Source organism: Perognathus longimembris, chromosome 7 (genome assembly GCF_023159225.1).
Source record: "Perognathus longimembris pacificus isolate PPM17 chromosome 7, ASM2315922v1, whole genome shotgun sequence".
Taxonomy (NCBI): domain Eukaryota; kingdom Metazoa; phylum Chordata; class Mammalia; order Rodentia; family Heteromyidae; genus Perognathus; species Perognathus longimembris.
This window is the reverse complement of record NC_063167.1, coordinates 9898218-9913742: the sequence shown is the minus strand read 5'-3', so window position 1 is coordinate 9913742 and position 15525 is coordinate 9898218. Positions and strand designations below refer to the sequence as shown.

The following is a 15525-nucleotide window of genomic DNA, read 5'->3' as shown; positions in this document are numbered from 1 at the left end:
CCACTTGAGTCACAGCACTACTTCCAGTTTTTGAGTGGTTAATTGGAGATAAGAGTCTCACGAAGGACTTTTCTACCCAGGCTGGCTTCAGGGCTCGTTTAAAACCACATCCTTAGATGACAGCCTCCAGAGTAGCTAGGATTACAGCCAAGAGCCACAGGCGCCCAGCTCAGTTACCTTTTTTTTTTTTTTTTTGGCCAGTCCTGGGCCTTGGACTCAGGGCCTGAGCACCGTCCCTGGCTTCTTCCCGGCTCAAGGCTAGCACTCCGCCACTTGAGCCACAGCGCCGCTTCTGGCCGTTTTCTGTATATGTGGTGCTGGGGAATCGAACCTAGGGCCTCGTGTATCCGAGGCAGGCACTCTTGCCACTAGGCTATATCCCCAGCCCCAGCTCAGTTATCTTTTAACTTAATTAAGAAGCAGCTTGGGGGAGGGAGGTTAGTTCAATGGTAGAAAGCCTGGTACACACAAGACCCTTAGGCCCAGGTTAAGAAAAAAAAAAAAAATGGAGGGGGTTAGGTGTGGTGGCAGAGGTTGGAGGTAGATGATCACAGTTTCAGACTAGCCTAAAGTCATTAGGACCTCATCAACAAACAAGCTATTTAGAAGGCTGAGATCTACAGGATCTGGGTTCAAGCCAGTTCAACAGAAAAGCTCAAAAGATGGGCTGGGGATATAGCCTAGTGGCAAGAGTGCCTGCCTTGGATACACGAGGCCCTAGGTTCGATTCCCCAGCACCACATATACAGAAAACGGCCAGAAGCGGTGCTGTGGCTCAAGTGGCAGAGTGCTAGCCTTGAGCGGGAAGAAGCCAGGGACAGTGCTCAGGCCCTGAGTCCAAGGCCCAGGACTGGCCAAAAAAAAAAAAAAAAGAAAAGCTCAAAAGACTTCATCTGCAATTAATCAGCAAAAAGCCAAACTGGATGTGTGGCTCAAGTGGTCAAGCAACAGTTAAAAAAAAAAAGTTGAGTTTAAGCCCCTATACCAGCAACCAAAGACTGAGGGTGTGGCTCAAGTGGTAGGGCACCCAGCAAACTCCATGTCCTGAATTCAAGTTTCAATTCTACCTTGGTGAAATATGTTACTTCCCTGAATTGCCTTTTTTCAATATCTGGTTTGCCTGGAGCCTGCCTCAAACAGATCCTATTTAGACCTTCCCACCATAGCCAGGATTGCAGGCATGAGCTTTGAATTGAGATGTAACCTGTTTGGAGGAAATAGGTAGATGATAAATTTTATAATGGGTAAGGAAGTGTTCACCCAACTAACTAGAGGCAAAGAACAGCCAATGGGAAGTGCTCTCCCACTGGTACAATTGCCTTCAACACTGAGCAAACTGAAGACACAGGCAATAATGACATCAGCTGCACTGACAGAGAAGGAAAGAAACTAACCATTTTCTGTTTTACAGGTTTTTGAGATTTTGTCTTTGTAGTCCAGCTGGCCTTGAACTTGAGATCCTCCTGCTTCTATGTCCCAAGCGTTAGGATTACAGGCCTTTGCTATCACACCCAGAGATCACACTTTTTTCTAGAATAGGTAGGAAAGTTTAGAAGTGTCTGCATTGTACAAAGTTTGAATATTAACTTTTAGAAGTAGTTAACTTCCATTTATTAATCTTCTCTCCACCTCTGCCCAGGCTTTCTTTACTTTTTAAAATATTTTTGGAGGGAGGGGGGAATTAATTCTTACCAGCAAGAAGACAGGGTAACTGCCTACCTCTGAAAGACATGTGTCATCAGTTAGTGACACGGTAATATGGCTATGTGGCTTAGTACAAGTTGCTCTTCTCTTCAAAAGTGTACATTTATGTGCACTTTCCTTTTTTTTTTTTTTTTTTTTTTGCCAGTCCTGGGGCTTGGACTCAGGGCCTGAGCATTGTCCCTGGCTTTTTTTTTTGGCTCAAGGCTAGCACTCTACCTCTTGAGCCACAGCACCACTTCTGGCTTTTTCTGTTTATGTGGTACTGAGGATTTGAACTCAAGGCTTCATGCATGCTAGGCAAGCACTCTATCACTAGGCCACATTCCCAGCCCTCTTTCCACTTTTTGTAAGACTTGAAAAGGGAATCAAATTCAAGAAAGCCTTCAAATGAGTGCCCAAAGCAAACATTAAAAGTGAAAGCCAGGGGCTGGGGGTGTAGCTTTGTGGTATCATGTTTTTAACATGCACATGGCATGGGTCTGATACCCAGAATAAAAAGAAAAAGCTAACCGAGCGCCAGTAACTCAAGCCTGTAATCCTGGCTACTCAGGAGGCTGAGGATCTGAAGATCTCAGTTCAAAGCCAGCCTGAGCAGGAAAGTCTGGTAGATTCTTATCTCCAATTAACCAAAGGAAAAAAAAGCTGTAAGTAGAGCCAAAGCTCAAGTGATAGAGCACTAGGCTTGAGCAAAAGCAATTCAGGGACAGTAGCCAGTCTGAGTTCAAGCCTCAAGACTGGCACAAAGAAAAAAGCTAATGTCCAACTCTGAAGTCTTCTATGGGTACCCACGTAGGGGGCGAGCAAAATGGTAGGGAAAGTACACAGCTTTGAAGCCAGTCCTAAGGTTGAATTCTAGCTCCCTACTTACTATCTGTGTGACTGTAAGCTGCAAAATAAATTACACCTACACCTCAGTTTCCTTGTGTATAAAAAGGAAGACAATGGCTCAACAACTTGTAGTGAGCAATTAGTCCAGTTACTTAGCCTGGCCAAAGCAGGAGGACTACTTGAGCCTAAGAGTTCCACACTAGACTGGGCAACAGAGTGAGATCCTGTCTGAAAAAGAGAAAGGGCATTAGTGGCTAACACCTATGATCCTACCTACTGAGGAGGCTAAGACCTGAGAATTGCAGTTTGAAGACAGTCTAGGCAGGAAAGTCCATGCAACTCTTATCTCCTCCAGTTGTCACCAAAAAGGTTGGAAGTGGAGCTGTGGCTCAAGTAGAGAGTGCCAGCCTTGAGAAAAACAAAAAGCTTGCTAGGCCCCTGTAGCTCCTACCATTACAGGCATGTAATGTGTGGCTTTGAGCATAAAAATTAAGGGACAGTGCCCAGGCCCTGAGTTCAAGTCACAGGATGGACACACAGATAAATACACGAACACACACACACACACACACACGAAAGAAAGGAAAAGAGAAAAAAAGAAAAGAGAAAAAAACTCAGAGGACAGTACTCAGGTTCTGAGTACAGGCTTCAGGACCAACATACACACAAAAAGAAGTTGTTGTTTTTTGTTTTTTGCCAGTCCTGGGCCTTGGACTCAGGGCCTGAGCACTGTCCCTGGCTTCCTTTTGCTCAAGGCTAGCACTCTGCCACTTGAGCCACAGCACCGCTTCTGGCCGTTTTCCATATATGTGGTACTGGGGAATTGAACCCAGGGCTTCATGTATACGAGGCAGGCTCTCTTGCCACTAGGCCATATTCCCAGCCCAAAAAGAAGTTTTAAAAACATGTAAGAAGCCAGGTGCTGATGGCTCATGTCTGTAATCCTAGCTACTCAGGAGGTTAAGGTTTGAGGATAGAGGTTCAAAGGTTCAAAGCCACTCCGGGCAGGAAAGTCAGTGAGACTCTTATCTCCAATTAACCATCAGAAAACCAGAAGTGGTGCCGTGGCTCAAGTGGTAGGGCGCTAGCCTTGAGCTCAAGAGCTCAGGGACAGCACCCAGGCCCAGAGTTCAAGCTCTACAACCACCACCACCAACAACAAAGAGATAACACTATTCATGATGTCAATGAAGTAAGGTGTGGGTTCTGCCTCTACCTGGTTGTTTCAAAGGGTTTCCTTTAAGAGAGATGAAATGAACTACACTAGCATCAGGAAGATCTAAGTTACACCTTACATCTCTGGTTTATTCAGGTTTATTAAATGAGGGGCTGGACTAACTGATCTTTAAGCTACTTCTACATTCTGAAAAACAGAAGAGCTGTCCCTTCCCCCCCTCCCCCCCCAAAAAAAACCCTAACACCTAGGGAAATCTCCAATTTCTTCTGAGTCCTAGATCCATTTTTGTTCCTTCCACTTTACAACAGAAGGATCTGTTGTTGCTGAGGTTGCTGAGGACTGAACCCAGGGCCTTACATGTACCAGGCAAGGATTACCACTGAACTACATCTCTAGCCCTTTCTTCCAAGTTCTTTGAGAAACAAACACTCCTGTAAACAGGTAAGGAGGGCTAGATTATCCCTGTAATCCTAACTGCTCAGGAGTCTGAGAGCTGAGGTTCTCGGTTGGAAGCCAGCCCACAGCAGGCAAACCCTAGAAATTATCTCCAATCAATCAACAAAAAAAGCCAGAATTAAAGCTGTGCTATGGTGACTCACACCTGTAATCTTAGCTATTCAGGAGGCTGGGAATCACAATTCAGGGACACGGCAGGCAGGAAGTCTATGAGACTCTTATCTCCAATTAAAAAATACCAGAAGTGGAGCTGTGACTCAGATGATAGAGTGCTAGCCTTGGGCACAAAAGTTCAGGGACAGTGCCCAGGCCCTGAATTCAAGCCCCATGACTAGTAAATAAAAGCCAGAAGTAGAGGTGTGGATCAAGTGGTAGAACACCAACCTTGATCAAAAAAGCTACATGATCTCATTCCTGTAATCCTAGCTACTCCAGAAGGCTGAGATCTGAGGGTCAACGTCTGAAACCAGACTACACAGGAAAATCTGAGTGGTAGAGTGCTAGCTTTGAGCAAAATGGCTCAGGAACAGTGCCCAGGCTCCAAGTTCAAGCCCCATGACTGACAAAAAAAGGGGGGGGGGGGGGCTGGGAATGTGGCTTAACAGTAGAGTGCTTGCCTAGCACACATGAAGTCCTGGGTTCAATTCCTCAGTACCACATAAACAGAAAAAGTGGAAGTGGAGCTGGGGCTCAAGTGGTCAAGTGCTAGCCTTGAGCAAAAAGAAGCTAGGTTCAGTGCTCAGGCCATTAGTTGAAGCCCTAGGACTGGCAAAAAAAAAAAAAAAAAAAAAAAAAGCTAAGTGAGAGCACAAGTCCTTGAGATCAAGGTCCAGTACTGGCACACACAGAAAGAATAAAATAATAAACAAGAAAACCAAAGAAAGGCCTAGGTGTCCTAGAAACTTTTTATGTGAGTCACATTGAAATTGTGGGCCAAGTTTTTTTTCCCCTTCTCTTTCTTTTTTTTCTTTTTTTTGCAGGGGCTGACATGAGGGGTGTCTGGGTGAGTCACTATTAGCATCAGGAGCAATAAACGCCTCTACTGGTAACTGCGTTCTCTGGCACAACCTCCTGGTAAGCACGATGCTTAGGACACACTCAAACAAGCTCCAAAGTAGTGGCTCAATGAATAAACTCTCGACTGACACCTGTTGCTCCCTATAAAAATCTGCAACTTGCTTTCTTGACTCAAGCCAAAGTCCAAGAAAGCTAGTAAGCACCCAAGAACCCTACTAAATACCCTGGGAACCAAATGATCAGATGCTCAACTATACCAAGTGAGAAAACTGAAAGGAGAAAAAAAAATCGTACCAGAAACGCTGAAGTAGCCAAAAACAAAAAACAAACAAACACACACACACAAAATACCCCCAAATCTGCGAAGCCCAATTTCGATATTCCCATGGGGACTCGCACCCCGGGCCTTCAGTGCCATCCCAGAGCGCGCTGCGGAGGCACGAGAGAAGAAGCCAGACAGACCCAGCTCGTCTCCAGCCTGGTCCCCGGTCCCCCCCCCACCACGCACTCACGCAGCAAGACGCCTCGTGGGCGGATGCCACCGGCCAGCATCACACGGACGCCAATACCCAGGCACCAAAAAAAATGGCACCTCGGTGCGCACCAGGGTCCGTCACCACGAGGGTCCACGCCACAGCCGCCACCTCTGAAAAGACCCCGTTCGCCGCCCATCCAGTGAGCCTGACAGTTCCTGCCGGGGAGAATCTATTTTCCTACAGCTGCTGGAGGCAAAAGCAAGACAGACAAACACAAAGGAGCCTCCGAAATCAACTCCGACCGTCCGGGTCCGGTGCTCCGGGCGCACCCCGGCCCCCTGCACCCCGAGCGGCCCACTCCGGGGCCCCATCCCCCCTCTCCCCCTCCCCCTCGGGGCTCGGGGCGTCCCCAGGGAGAGGGCCTGTCCGCTGAGTTGGTGCTGGGGAGCCCCCGCCTGCCAGGGGCGCTCGGAGTAAAACTGAAAAGAGGAAGACCCCGGCTCGCCCACCGTGGCGGAAGGAGCAGAGCCGGGGGGCCGGAGAGGCGCACAGCGCGGAGCGGCCCCGAGAGGGCTCCGTGCCCCCCCCGCCCCCGCCCTCCCCCCCTCCCCCCCATCTCAGGTCTCCTCGGCTGCCGCCTCCTCGCTCTCCTCTCCGGAGCCCCCGCACGCCGCCCCGGTCCCGCAAAGCCTTCCTCCCCGCCCGCCATGGCACGGTCAGTCGCTCCTCCTCCTGATCACATGAGCTTTCAGAAGGTCTCTCGAGCGTGGGGACCGGGAAAGAGGCGAAGGGTGACGAGTGGGCGCCCCGGGTGACGCGCACCCCGGCGGGGGGGAGAGCGGAGGGAGGCGCACCGAGCCAAGGTAGAGGGAGAAGTAGAACGCTGTCCCTTTAAGAGGCCTTCACGGCGCTCCGGGACCGGGGGCCTCTCCTCCACCACAGGCCCGGTGTCGGGGGGCCCTTCCTCGGGGAAAATCATCCGCAGACCCGCTTCCCGGAGGCTTCCCTCACGCCAGGTCCCGCCCGGCCCTGCCCCGGGGCGGCGGCTCCTCCTTACCCCGCTGTCTGCCGCCTCCTCCCAGCTCTCAGCGACCTCCTCATCTTCCATCTTACTCGCCGCTTTCCCTCCTCCCCCCACCCCCTCCCTGCGCCTGCGCCTGCGCCTTGAAGCGTGCCTCCGTCGCGGGCGGAGGCACGCAAGGCTTTCCTCAATGAACCCCGCCCCCTGCCCAGCCCGGAAGAGGCTTCGGGCCAGGGCCCCGGGCGAGCCTGGGACGCCATGTTGGAAGAGGGCAGAGAAACCAGGCCGCTGCCATCTTTCTTAAGGTCAACGTGTGCCCTCCCTTACGGCGTTCACGGGAAGCCTTCGCCTCGAGGACGGGAAGTGAAGTCTAGGAAACCATCTTTTCTAAGGGCAAACTATTTCAACTTTTGTGGTGGTGTTTTTTTCTTGGAGTGAGTTTCTTGGGGCGCGGTGGCTCCTGCCTACAATCTCAGCATTCCTGTAATCCTGCATTCCTGTAATCCTGCCTCCTCGCGGGGGTGGGGTGGGGAGGAGCCAGGTCATGAGTTCAAGGCCAGTACTGGCAAAATGAATGCGAGGGCTGGGATGGAGCTCAGTGGCAAAGCGCTTTGCCTAGCAAGTGCGATGTCCCGGATTCAATCCCCAGTACCAAAAAAGAAAAGACCAAAAAAATAAAATTAATGAGACTTTAACTCAGTAAATAAATATTTTAAAAAATAAGCTGGCACTGGTGACTTTTACCTGTAATCCTAGCTATTCTGGAAGGCTGAGCTCTGAGGATCCTGGTTCAAAGTCAGCTGGAGCAGGAAGGTCTGTCCTTATGTCCAATAAAATAGTGAAAAGCTGAGAGTAGGGACTGGGAAGGTGGCTTAGCGGTAGAGTGCTTGCCTGGCATGCATGAAGCCCTGGGTTCCATTCCTCAGTACCACATACACAGAAAAAGCCAAAAGTGGCGCTGTGGCTCAAGTGGCAGAGTGCTAGCCTTGAGCCAAAAGAAGCTCAGGGACAGTGCTCAGGCCCTGAGTTCAAGCCCCAGGACTGGCAAAAAAAAAAAAAAGCTGGAAGTAGAAGTGTGGCTCAAGAGGTAGGGCCCCAAGCAAGAGTGAGGCTCTCTCTAGTCTGGTGAATGGATATAAATTGGAGGCCAGGCTGGGAAAAACCCTGACTCAAGAAACCTACATAAATAATAATAATAATAAAGTGGGTTCACTTTTCCTCAATCAGGTTTTTTTTTTCCCCAGAACTTTTTGTTTCTTTTGTTTGTTTTTCTTTGGCAGTACTAGGGAAGCTCATGGCCTGGCACTAAAACTAAGCTGTTCCATGTAAGATACATCCCAGCCTTTTATCTTTGTGTTCTTTATGTTTCTTGTTTGTTTTTTTGGCCAGTGCTGGGGCTTGGACTCAGGGCCTGAGCACTGTCCCTGGCTTTTTCTTGCTCAAGGCTAGCACTCTGCCACTTGAGCCACAGTGCCACTTCTGGCCGTTTTCTGCATATGTGGTGCTGGGGAATCGAACCCAGGGCCTCATGTATACTAGGCAAGCACTCTTGCCACTAGGCCATATCCCCAGCCCATGTTCTTTATGGTTCAAGGATGGTCTTGAATTCCTGCCCAGGACCAGCCTTGGACCATCCTAGAAGTTAGTAAAAAAAAGCAACCAGTCAAGGGATTGTGGCCTATAGAACTTGTGGGTGGCAGCATAAGCTGTTGAACCAAAACCAACCATGAAATGGGGGTAAAAGGCTACAGAAGGAATGAGGAAATAAGAAAGACTAAACAATGAAGAAATTAGGACAGGGTGCTAAATCAGTGGCACATTATAGGAAACAGAAAGGAGATCCATTAATCAGAAAGCTATCCTCCTCAAGACTCTAATTCTCCATATTTAACCCAGACATTATTATCAGTAAACTGGGACAGTTACTAAAAGATTTTTTTTAATAGTGGGAAAAGGCACCTCTCTCCCTCTGACCTTTTCTGCTTACCCAAATAATTAGGGTGGCCTGAGCAAGGGTATCTTAAAAGAAAAGGAGCTGTCCTATGAAAAATCTGAGAAAAGGATTCCTCTGGAATGTTTGCAAAGGAAAATAGTTATCTCAAGGATGAACACCTATTCTGAAAGGAATATATGGCAGGACCCATATAGAGGTGGGGAATGTTTTTCTGCCAAGAGCCACTTGGATATTTATAATATTATTCACAGACCAGATAAAATTATTGATCAATATACAGGCCATGAGCAGTCAACAAGAAGCAAATGTGTCAGGACTGTCCTATCTTGTAGCAAGTGATTTTGAGTGCTTTTGGGGCCTTTGGGCCCAAGTTCAAAGGGTTGCTCAGACATCTATGTTGTAATGACTCAACCCTGAAATCTTTGGGCCCAGTTGATAAACAGTGTAACAGCAAGAATGATTAAACATACCAGGTACCAGATCAAAGGGGAATGAGCACACATCCCAGGGTAAACATGAGCCAATCTACTTTTCTACCATAAATACCAGTGATGTTATTCATTGCACCTGCTGTCAGACATGCATACACTCATGCGTACTATCTTTCCTTTCCTTTGCTCTACTAAGAAACTTTTCGGTTTTTGTTTTTTTTTTTTTGTTTTTTGTTTTGCCAGTCCTGGGCCTTGGACTCAGGGCCTGAGCACTGTCCCTGGCTTCCTTTTGCTCAAGGCTAGCACTCTGCCACTTGAGCCACAGCGCCACTTCTGGCCATTTTCTGTATATGTGGTGCTGGGGAATCGAACCCAGGGCCTCATGTATATGAGGCAAGCGCTCTTGCCACTAGGCCATATTCCCAGCCCCTACTAAGAAACTTTTCTTGGTCTTCCACTTCTTTTTTTTGTAGCATTATGAACTTAGTACCCAAGGACCAGGTGGAGGCTGCTTCCCTTGTGGAAACCTCCTCCCTAGATCATCACTGATTTCAAATAACAGCTGTTTGTCAACTCCTCCAGAACAAGGATCATCATTTCCTGTAGTCTACCAGTGCCCTGCTTATTAGTTGAGATGGGATCTCAAACAATGAGCCTGGCTGGGCACTGGTAGCGCTTGTCTGTAAAACTAGCTACTCAGGAGGCTGAGATCTGAGGATCGTGGTTTGAAGCCAGCTCAGGCAGCAAAGTTCATGAGACTCTTATCTCTAGTTAATCACAGAAAAAGCTGGAAGTGGTGCTATGGTTCAAGTTGTAGAGTGCTAGATGTCAGCAAAAGTTGCCCAGGAACAGCACTCCAGCCCAGAGTTCAAGCCCCAGGACTGGCAAAACAAAAAAATAACACACACACACACACACACACACACACACACACACACACACACACTCTCTCTCTCTCTCTCTCTCTCTCTCTCCATGATCCTGCCTCTTTCTTAATTTTTATTTTGATTTATTTTTGGTGATTGTGAGGCTTGAACTTGAGGCCTTGTCCCTGTCAGTGAGCTCTTTTGCTCAAGGATAACATTCTACCACTTTGAGACAGCAACACTTGCAGTTTTCTGGCAGTTAATTGGAGATAAGAGTCTCAATGACTTTCCTGCCTGGGATGTCTTTGTACTGTGATCTTCAGATCTCAGCCTCCTCAGTAGCTAGGATTACAGGCATGAACCATCAGTACCTAGCCTGATCACAGTATTTTCTGCTCATAATACAGCACTCCAACCATCTACTTTTTTGGTCTGTCCTGGGATTTGAACACAGGGCCTGGCTGCTATCTCCAAACTCTTTTTTTTTTGGCCAGTCCTGGGCCTTGGACTCAGGGCCTGAGCACTGTCCCTGGCTTCTTCCCGCTCAAGGCTAGCACTCCGCCACTTGAGCCACAGCGCCGCTTCTGGCCGTTTTTCTGTATATGTGGTGCTGGGGAATCGAACCTAGGGCCTCGTGTATCCGAGGCAGGCACTCTTGCCACTAGGCTATATCCCCAGCCCGTCTCCAAACTCTTTTGCTCAAGGTTAGTGTTCTACCACTCTGAGCAACATCACTACTTCCAGTTTTCTGGTGGTTAAGTGGAGATAAGAATTTCATAGAGAGGCTGGGAATGTGGCCTAGTGGTAGAGTGCTTGCCTAGCATGCATGAAGCCCTAGGTTTGGTTTCTCAGCATCACGTAACAGGAAAAAACACAGAAGTGGCGCTATGGCTCAAGTGGTAGAGTGCTAGCCTTGAGCAAAAAGAAGCCAGAGACAGTGCTCAGGCCCTGAGTTCAAGCCCTAGGACTGGAAAAAAAAAAAAGAATTTCATGGATTTTCTTCTTGGGCTGGCCTCAAACCAGTATCCTTATATCTCAGCTTCTTGAGTAGCTAGGATTACAGGCATGAGCCACTGGCATCCAACATTCTTCCTAGGTCCTATTGAAGTGCCAGACTTTGAAGTCAGGCCCCACTTTACCACGTGAACCCCACCTTACCACGTGAACCCCACTTTACCATGTGAACCTGAGATAAGCAGGCCCTGTGAGCAGACCCAGGACAAGCCTATTAGGGCCAAGTCAGTCTAGAACTCTAACCACTGGGAATGCTTAACTCTGACCACCCCTAGAATGCCTCGAACCCTGAGCCAATCAGATTTGTACCTGTGTCCTAATCTTGCTTGCTTGAACACCTGATTGTTGTAACTTTGTTTTTTGCCTTTATAAGCCCTGTGGAATCGTAGCTCGGGGCTTCCTCCTAACCTCCGCTGTGTCGGTGGGTAGGACGTGGCCCGAGTTGCAGCTCGCTTAAATAAAGCCTTGTCTTGCTTTTGCATTTCGGAATGTCTGAGTCTCGGTGGCCTTCTTGGTGGTCATTTCACGACTTGGCACAACACTATCAGCATTAGGAATATGTGATTTGTGGTAGTATTGCATGTGGTTTCCCTTAGATTTTTTTTTTTTTTTTTTTTTTTTTTTTGCCAGTCCTGGGCCTTGGACTCAGGGCCTGAGCACTGTCCCTGGCTTCTTCCCGCTCAAGGCTAGCACTCTGCCGCTTGAGCCACAGCGCCGCTTCTGGCCGTTTTCTGTATATGTGGTGCTGGGGAATCAAAGCTAGGGCCTCATGTATCCGAGGCAGGCACTCTTGCCACTAGGCCATATCCCCAGCCCTCCCTTAGATTTTTGGTATGCCATTAATCTTTATAAAGTAACCACTTCCTGTTGTAAAATTTTGCTGTTTGTATTTTTAGTGATTATTTTGATTTTTTTCTTTAGTGATTATTTTGAATTGTAATCATGTTTTTGAATATTACTCTTTACTTAGAAGCTAAAGTGATATACTCCCTAATTCTCTAGTTTTACATTTTTTTGTCTGAAATACTGTTTGTATCCAGATCCATCCTCAGTCCACTATTTTTTCCCCTTTTATTAGCTGTACTGGGGATGGAACTAAGGGCTTCATGCTTGCTAGGCAGGTGCTATACCACTTGAGCCACATGTCCAGCCCTTTCCAGTTCTTTTTTAGGGCTGGGTGTCAGTTGTGGAGTTCGAACTAAGGCCTGGGCACTGTCCCTGAGCTTCTTTGTGCTCAAGGCTAGGGCTCTACCACTTGAGCCACAATGCCACTTGTGGTTTTTGAGTGGTTAATTGGATTTTGAGTTGTTAATCTCATGGGGCCTTTTCTGCTCTGGTGGCTTCAAACCACAATCCTCATATCTCAGCCTCCTGAGTAGCTGGAATTACAGGTGTGAGCCACCAGTGCCTGGCTCCAGTTCTTATAATTAGGCTCCTTATTGCCATCTCTACATAGATATTTTAGAGCCAGGCATCTATGGCTTATGCCTTCAATCTTAGCTACTCAGGAGGCTGAGATCCTTAGATCTCATTTGAAGCCAGCCCAGCCAGGAAAGTCCATGAGATTTTATTTCCAATTAATTACCACAAAGTCAGAAGCAGAGCTATGGCTCAAGTGATAGAGTATTAGCCTTAAGCAAAAAAAGCTAAAGGATAGCACCAGGCTCTGAGTTCAAGCCCCAGAATGGCGCGCGTGCACACACACACACACACCCACACACACCCTATATTTTCACTTATATGCAGAAGCTAGACCTAACATTCATACTCTTGGACAAGTCCATAAATACAATATCCATTCATATATAATGACTTGGATGGTTAAACACAGAGCATGAATCAAGCTAAGAGACTACTCAGAAGAAAGAGAGGGGAGAATGAAAGAGGGTGAAGAACTGTAACATATTGCAGGTGTGTATGAGAGCAGCACAGAGAAACTCATCAAAGCTGATCATCAAAAGGGGAATGAGAGGAAAAGAAATAAGAATCTGTGGGCCAGTAGGGACTAGGCAAAGGATGTGTACCTCAGAGAATAAGATTGTGACTAGTGTTGGTGGCTCACATTTGTATTCCTGCCTACTCAGGAGGCTGAGATCTAAGTATTGAGATTCAAAACCAGCCTTGCAGGAAAGTTCGAGAGACTCTTATCTCCAAATAATCACCAAAAGACCAGAGGTGGAGATATGGCTTATGTGGTAGAGCTCCAGTCGTGAGTGGAAAAAGTTAAAGTACAGAGCGAGGTTCCTGAATTCAAGCCCCAGTACTGGGGCAGGGGTAAGGGGAGATTGAATACTGTCAAAATGGACTATTTAAAACTATGAATAAACAGAACAAAAATTGATTGGTGATGCTATTTCTTAGAAGGGGAAAGGAGGTGGTATGGGGGAATGTAAGTCAATAAAAAAAGCAAAAAAAAGTTAAAGGACTGAGGGGTGGCTCAAGTCATAGAACATTTCGAACATACATTAAAACATACACACAAATTCTGATACCCAACTAATTCTGCTAAATGTCTCATCATCTTCAAGGATAAAAGATTGTGTCTTGTCTGTTCTCTGGGACTATTATGTATTTGGAATATGTTCTCTTGTGAACACCCCCTGCCTCTTTTTTGGGGGAGTGTCAGTTCTGGGGCTTGAACTCAGGGTCTAGTTGCTGTCCCTGAACTTTGGTACTCAAAGCTAGTGCTCTACCACTTGATCCACATCTCCACTTCTGGCTTATTGGTGGTTAATTGAAGATTAGAGTTGCACAGATTTCCCTGGAGAAAATCTGACTTGGAACCATGATCACCAGATCTCAGCCTCCTGAGTGGCTAGAATTACAGGTATGAGCCACTAGCACCCTGTGTGAGCTCATTCTTTAAAGCGAATTCTCCTGAGTTTTGTGACAGCAGGATGGATGAAACTCTCAAGACATTCTCTGAACTCTTGTTCTTGAGATTCTTTAGTTTTTCCTAAATGCAATGGACTACCCTCTAGTTTGATCTACTGTAGGTATACCATGCCACCAGCAGAGGGAGACAATTCCCTACAAATTATGAGCCTTAACAAAAGGAATTAGGCATTCCTGGGATTGAATTTATTTTTCCCTTGAGGTTGAGTTCCAAAGGAGACCAAAAAGATCTAAAACTTGGCAATCATTTGAATGCTGCAAATGAAATTGCTTTTCATTAGACAGGCAACTAGAAGGCCAGCCCTAGTTAATCATAGAGACCTCTTTGAGACCTTGGTCAAATGTTTTTTTCTCTTTGGTTTGTTTGCACACCTGTGGGAGGATGGGGCCAATGGAACTCTAAAATTGAGAATGTCTTGCAGTTTTATCCTTTAGGTGAAAGTCCAAAACGTTGGCATAGTCCAGGCTCAGGCTGGGGGTATGGCCCAAATGGTAGTGTTTGCAAACAAGTACAAGGCCCTGAGTTCAAACTCCAGTACTATCTCACACCCCCACCTCACCTCCACCCCCCCCCCAAAAAAAAACAACAACAACAACCCGGGGCTGGGGATATGGCCTAGTGGCAAGAGTGCTTGCCTCCTATACCGTGAGGGCCTGGGTTCAATTCTCCAGCACCACATATACAGAAAACGGCCAGAAGTGGCGCTGTGGCTCAAGTGGCAGAGTGCTAGCCTTGAGCAAAAAGAAGCCAGAGACAGTGCTCAGGCCCTGAGTCCAAGCCCCAGGACTGGCCAAAAAAAAAACAACAAAAAACAACAACAACCCCCAAACAAAAGCTGGGGACAATGATGACATCCAGGTACTAATAGAGAATCTAACATGGAGGTTTGGTTTCTTGTGATGTCTGAGAGATGGCTAAGGTTTGTCACTTAGCATCCAGGCACCTCTAGCTCTTCTCACAGGAATACCAGTGCTAAACTCAACAACAAAAAATGCCCATCAGATGCACCAAAGGAGGATATGTTGTGTTGAGAATAAGTATCAGGGGATCTGAGGGGGATCTCGGAACTAGCTTGGTTTTGTGTATGTGTGTGTGTGTGTGTGTGTGTGCGCGCGCGCGCACGTGCTGGGGCTTGAATTTAGGGCTTGGGTGCTGTCCCTTAGTCTTTTCGCTCAAGGCTAGCGCTCTACCACTTGAGCCACAGCTCTACTTCTGCCTTTTCCGCCCAGGCTGGCTTCGAAACCGCGACCCACAGATCTCAGCCTCCTGAATAGCCAGGATTACAGGCATCCGGCTTGTCGCTACAGTGTTCACAGGTGTCACTTGCACAAGGCCATCTCATAGGACGCCCCCCCCCCACCTCCCCGGCAACATTCATTCGCCACAGCCCCTCCTGTGCTCTCTGGGAGGCCAGGGGTACAGGTGAGCGAGCTCATTTCCTGGCTGAAACGTCTATGTCGGTCTCACGCGGCGGGGATAAAACCGATCAGGTGCCCGACGGCGCAGGTCGAGGCCGGCTGCAGGTCCGCGGCGGCCCTTCTCAACATGGCGCCGCCCAGCGGCCGCCCCGCGCCGTCCCGCCGCGCTGACGTGAGTGCGCGCGCGTCTCCTCCTCCGGCGCATGCGCACTCGGGCCTGTCTGCCTCCGGCCAGAACAGCAGCGGTGTCGGCGGCGGCGGCGGCGG

At 48.0% G+C, this 15525-nt stretch overlaps 1 protein-coding gene across 2 annotated transcripts in view; it reads right to left on the bottom strand.

Annotated features, from left to right (window-relative positions):
• The window catches only part of Szrd1 (SUZ RNA binding domain containing 1), a 31018-nt gene extending 24205 nt beyond the window's left edge, over positions 1-6813 (bottom strand). Inside the window, exon 1 of one of the 2 annotated variants that reach the window (XM_048350323.1) lies at positions 6716-6813. In XM_048350323.1, coding sequence (XP_048206280.1) covers positions 6716-6766 — 51 coding nt within the window. In that variant the 5' untranslated portion in view covers positions 6767-6813. The remainder of the gene's footprint in view (positions 1-6715) is intronic. The other variant, XM_048350322.1, reaches the window with a different exon arrangement.
• Between the last annotated feature and the right edge of the window lie 8712 nt (positions 6814-15525).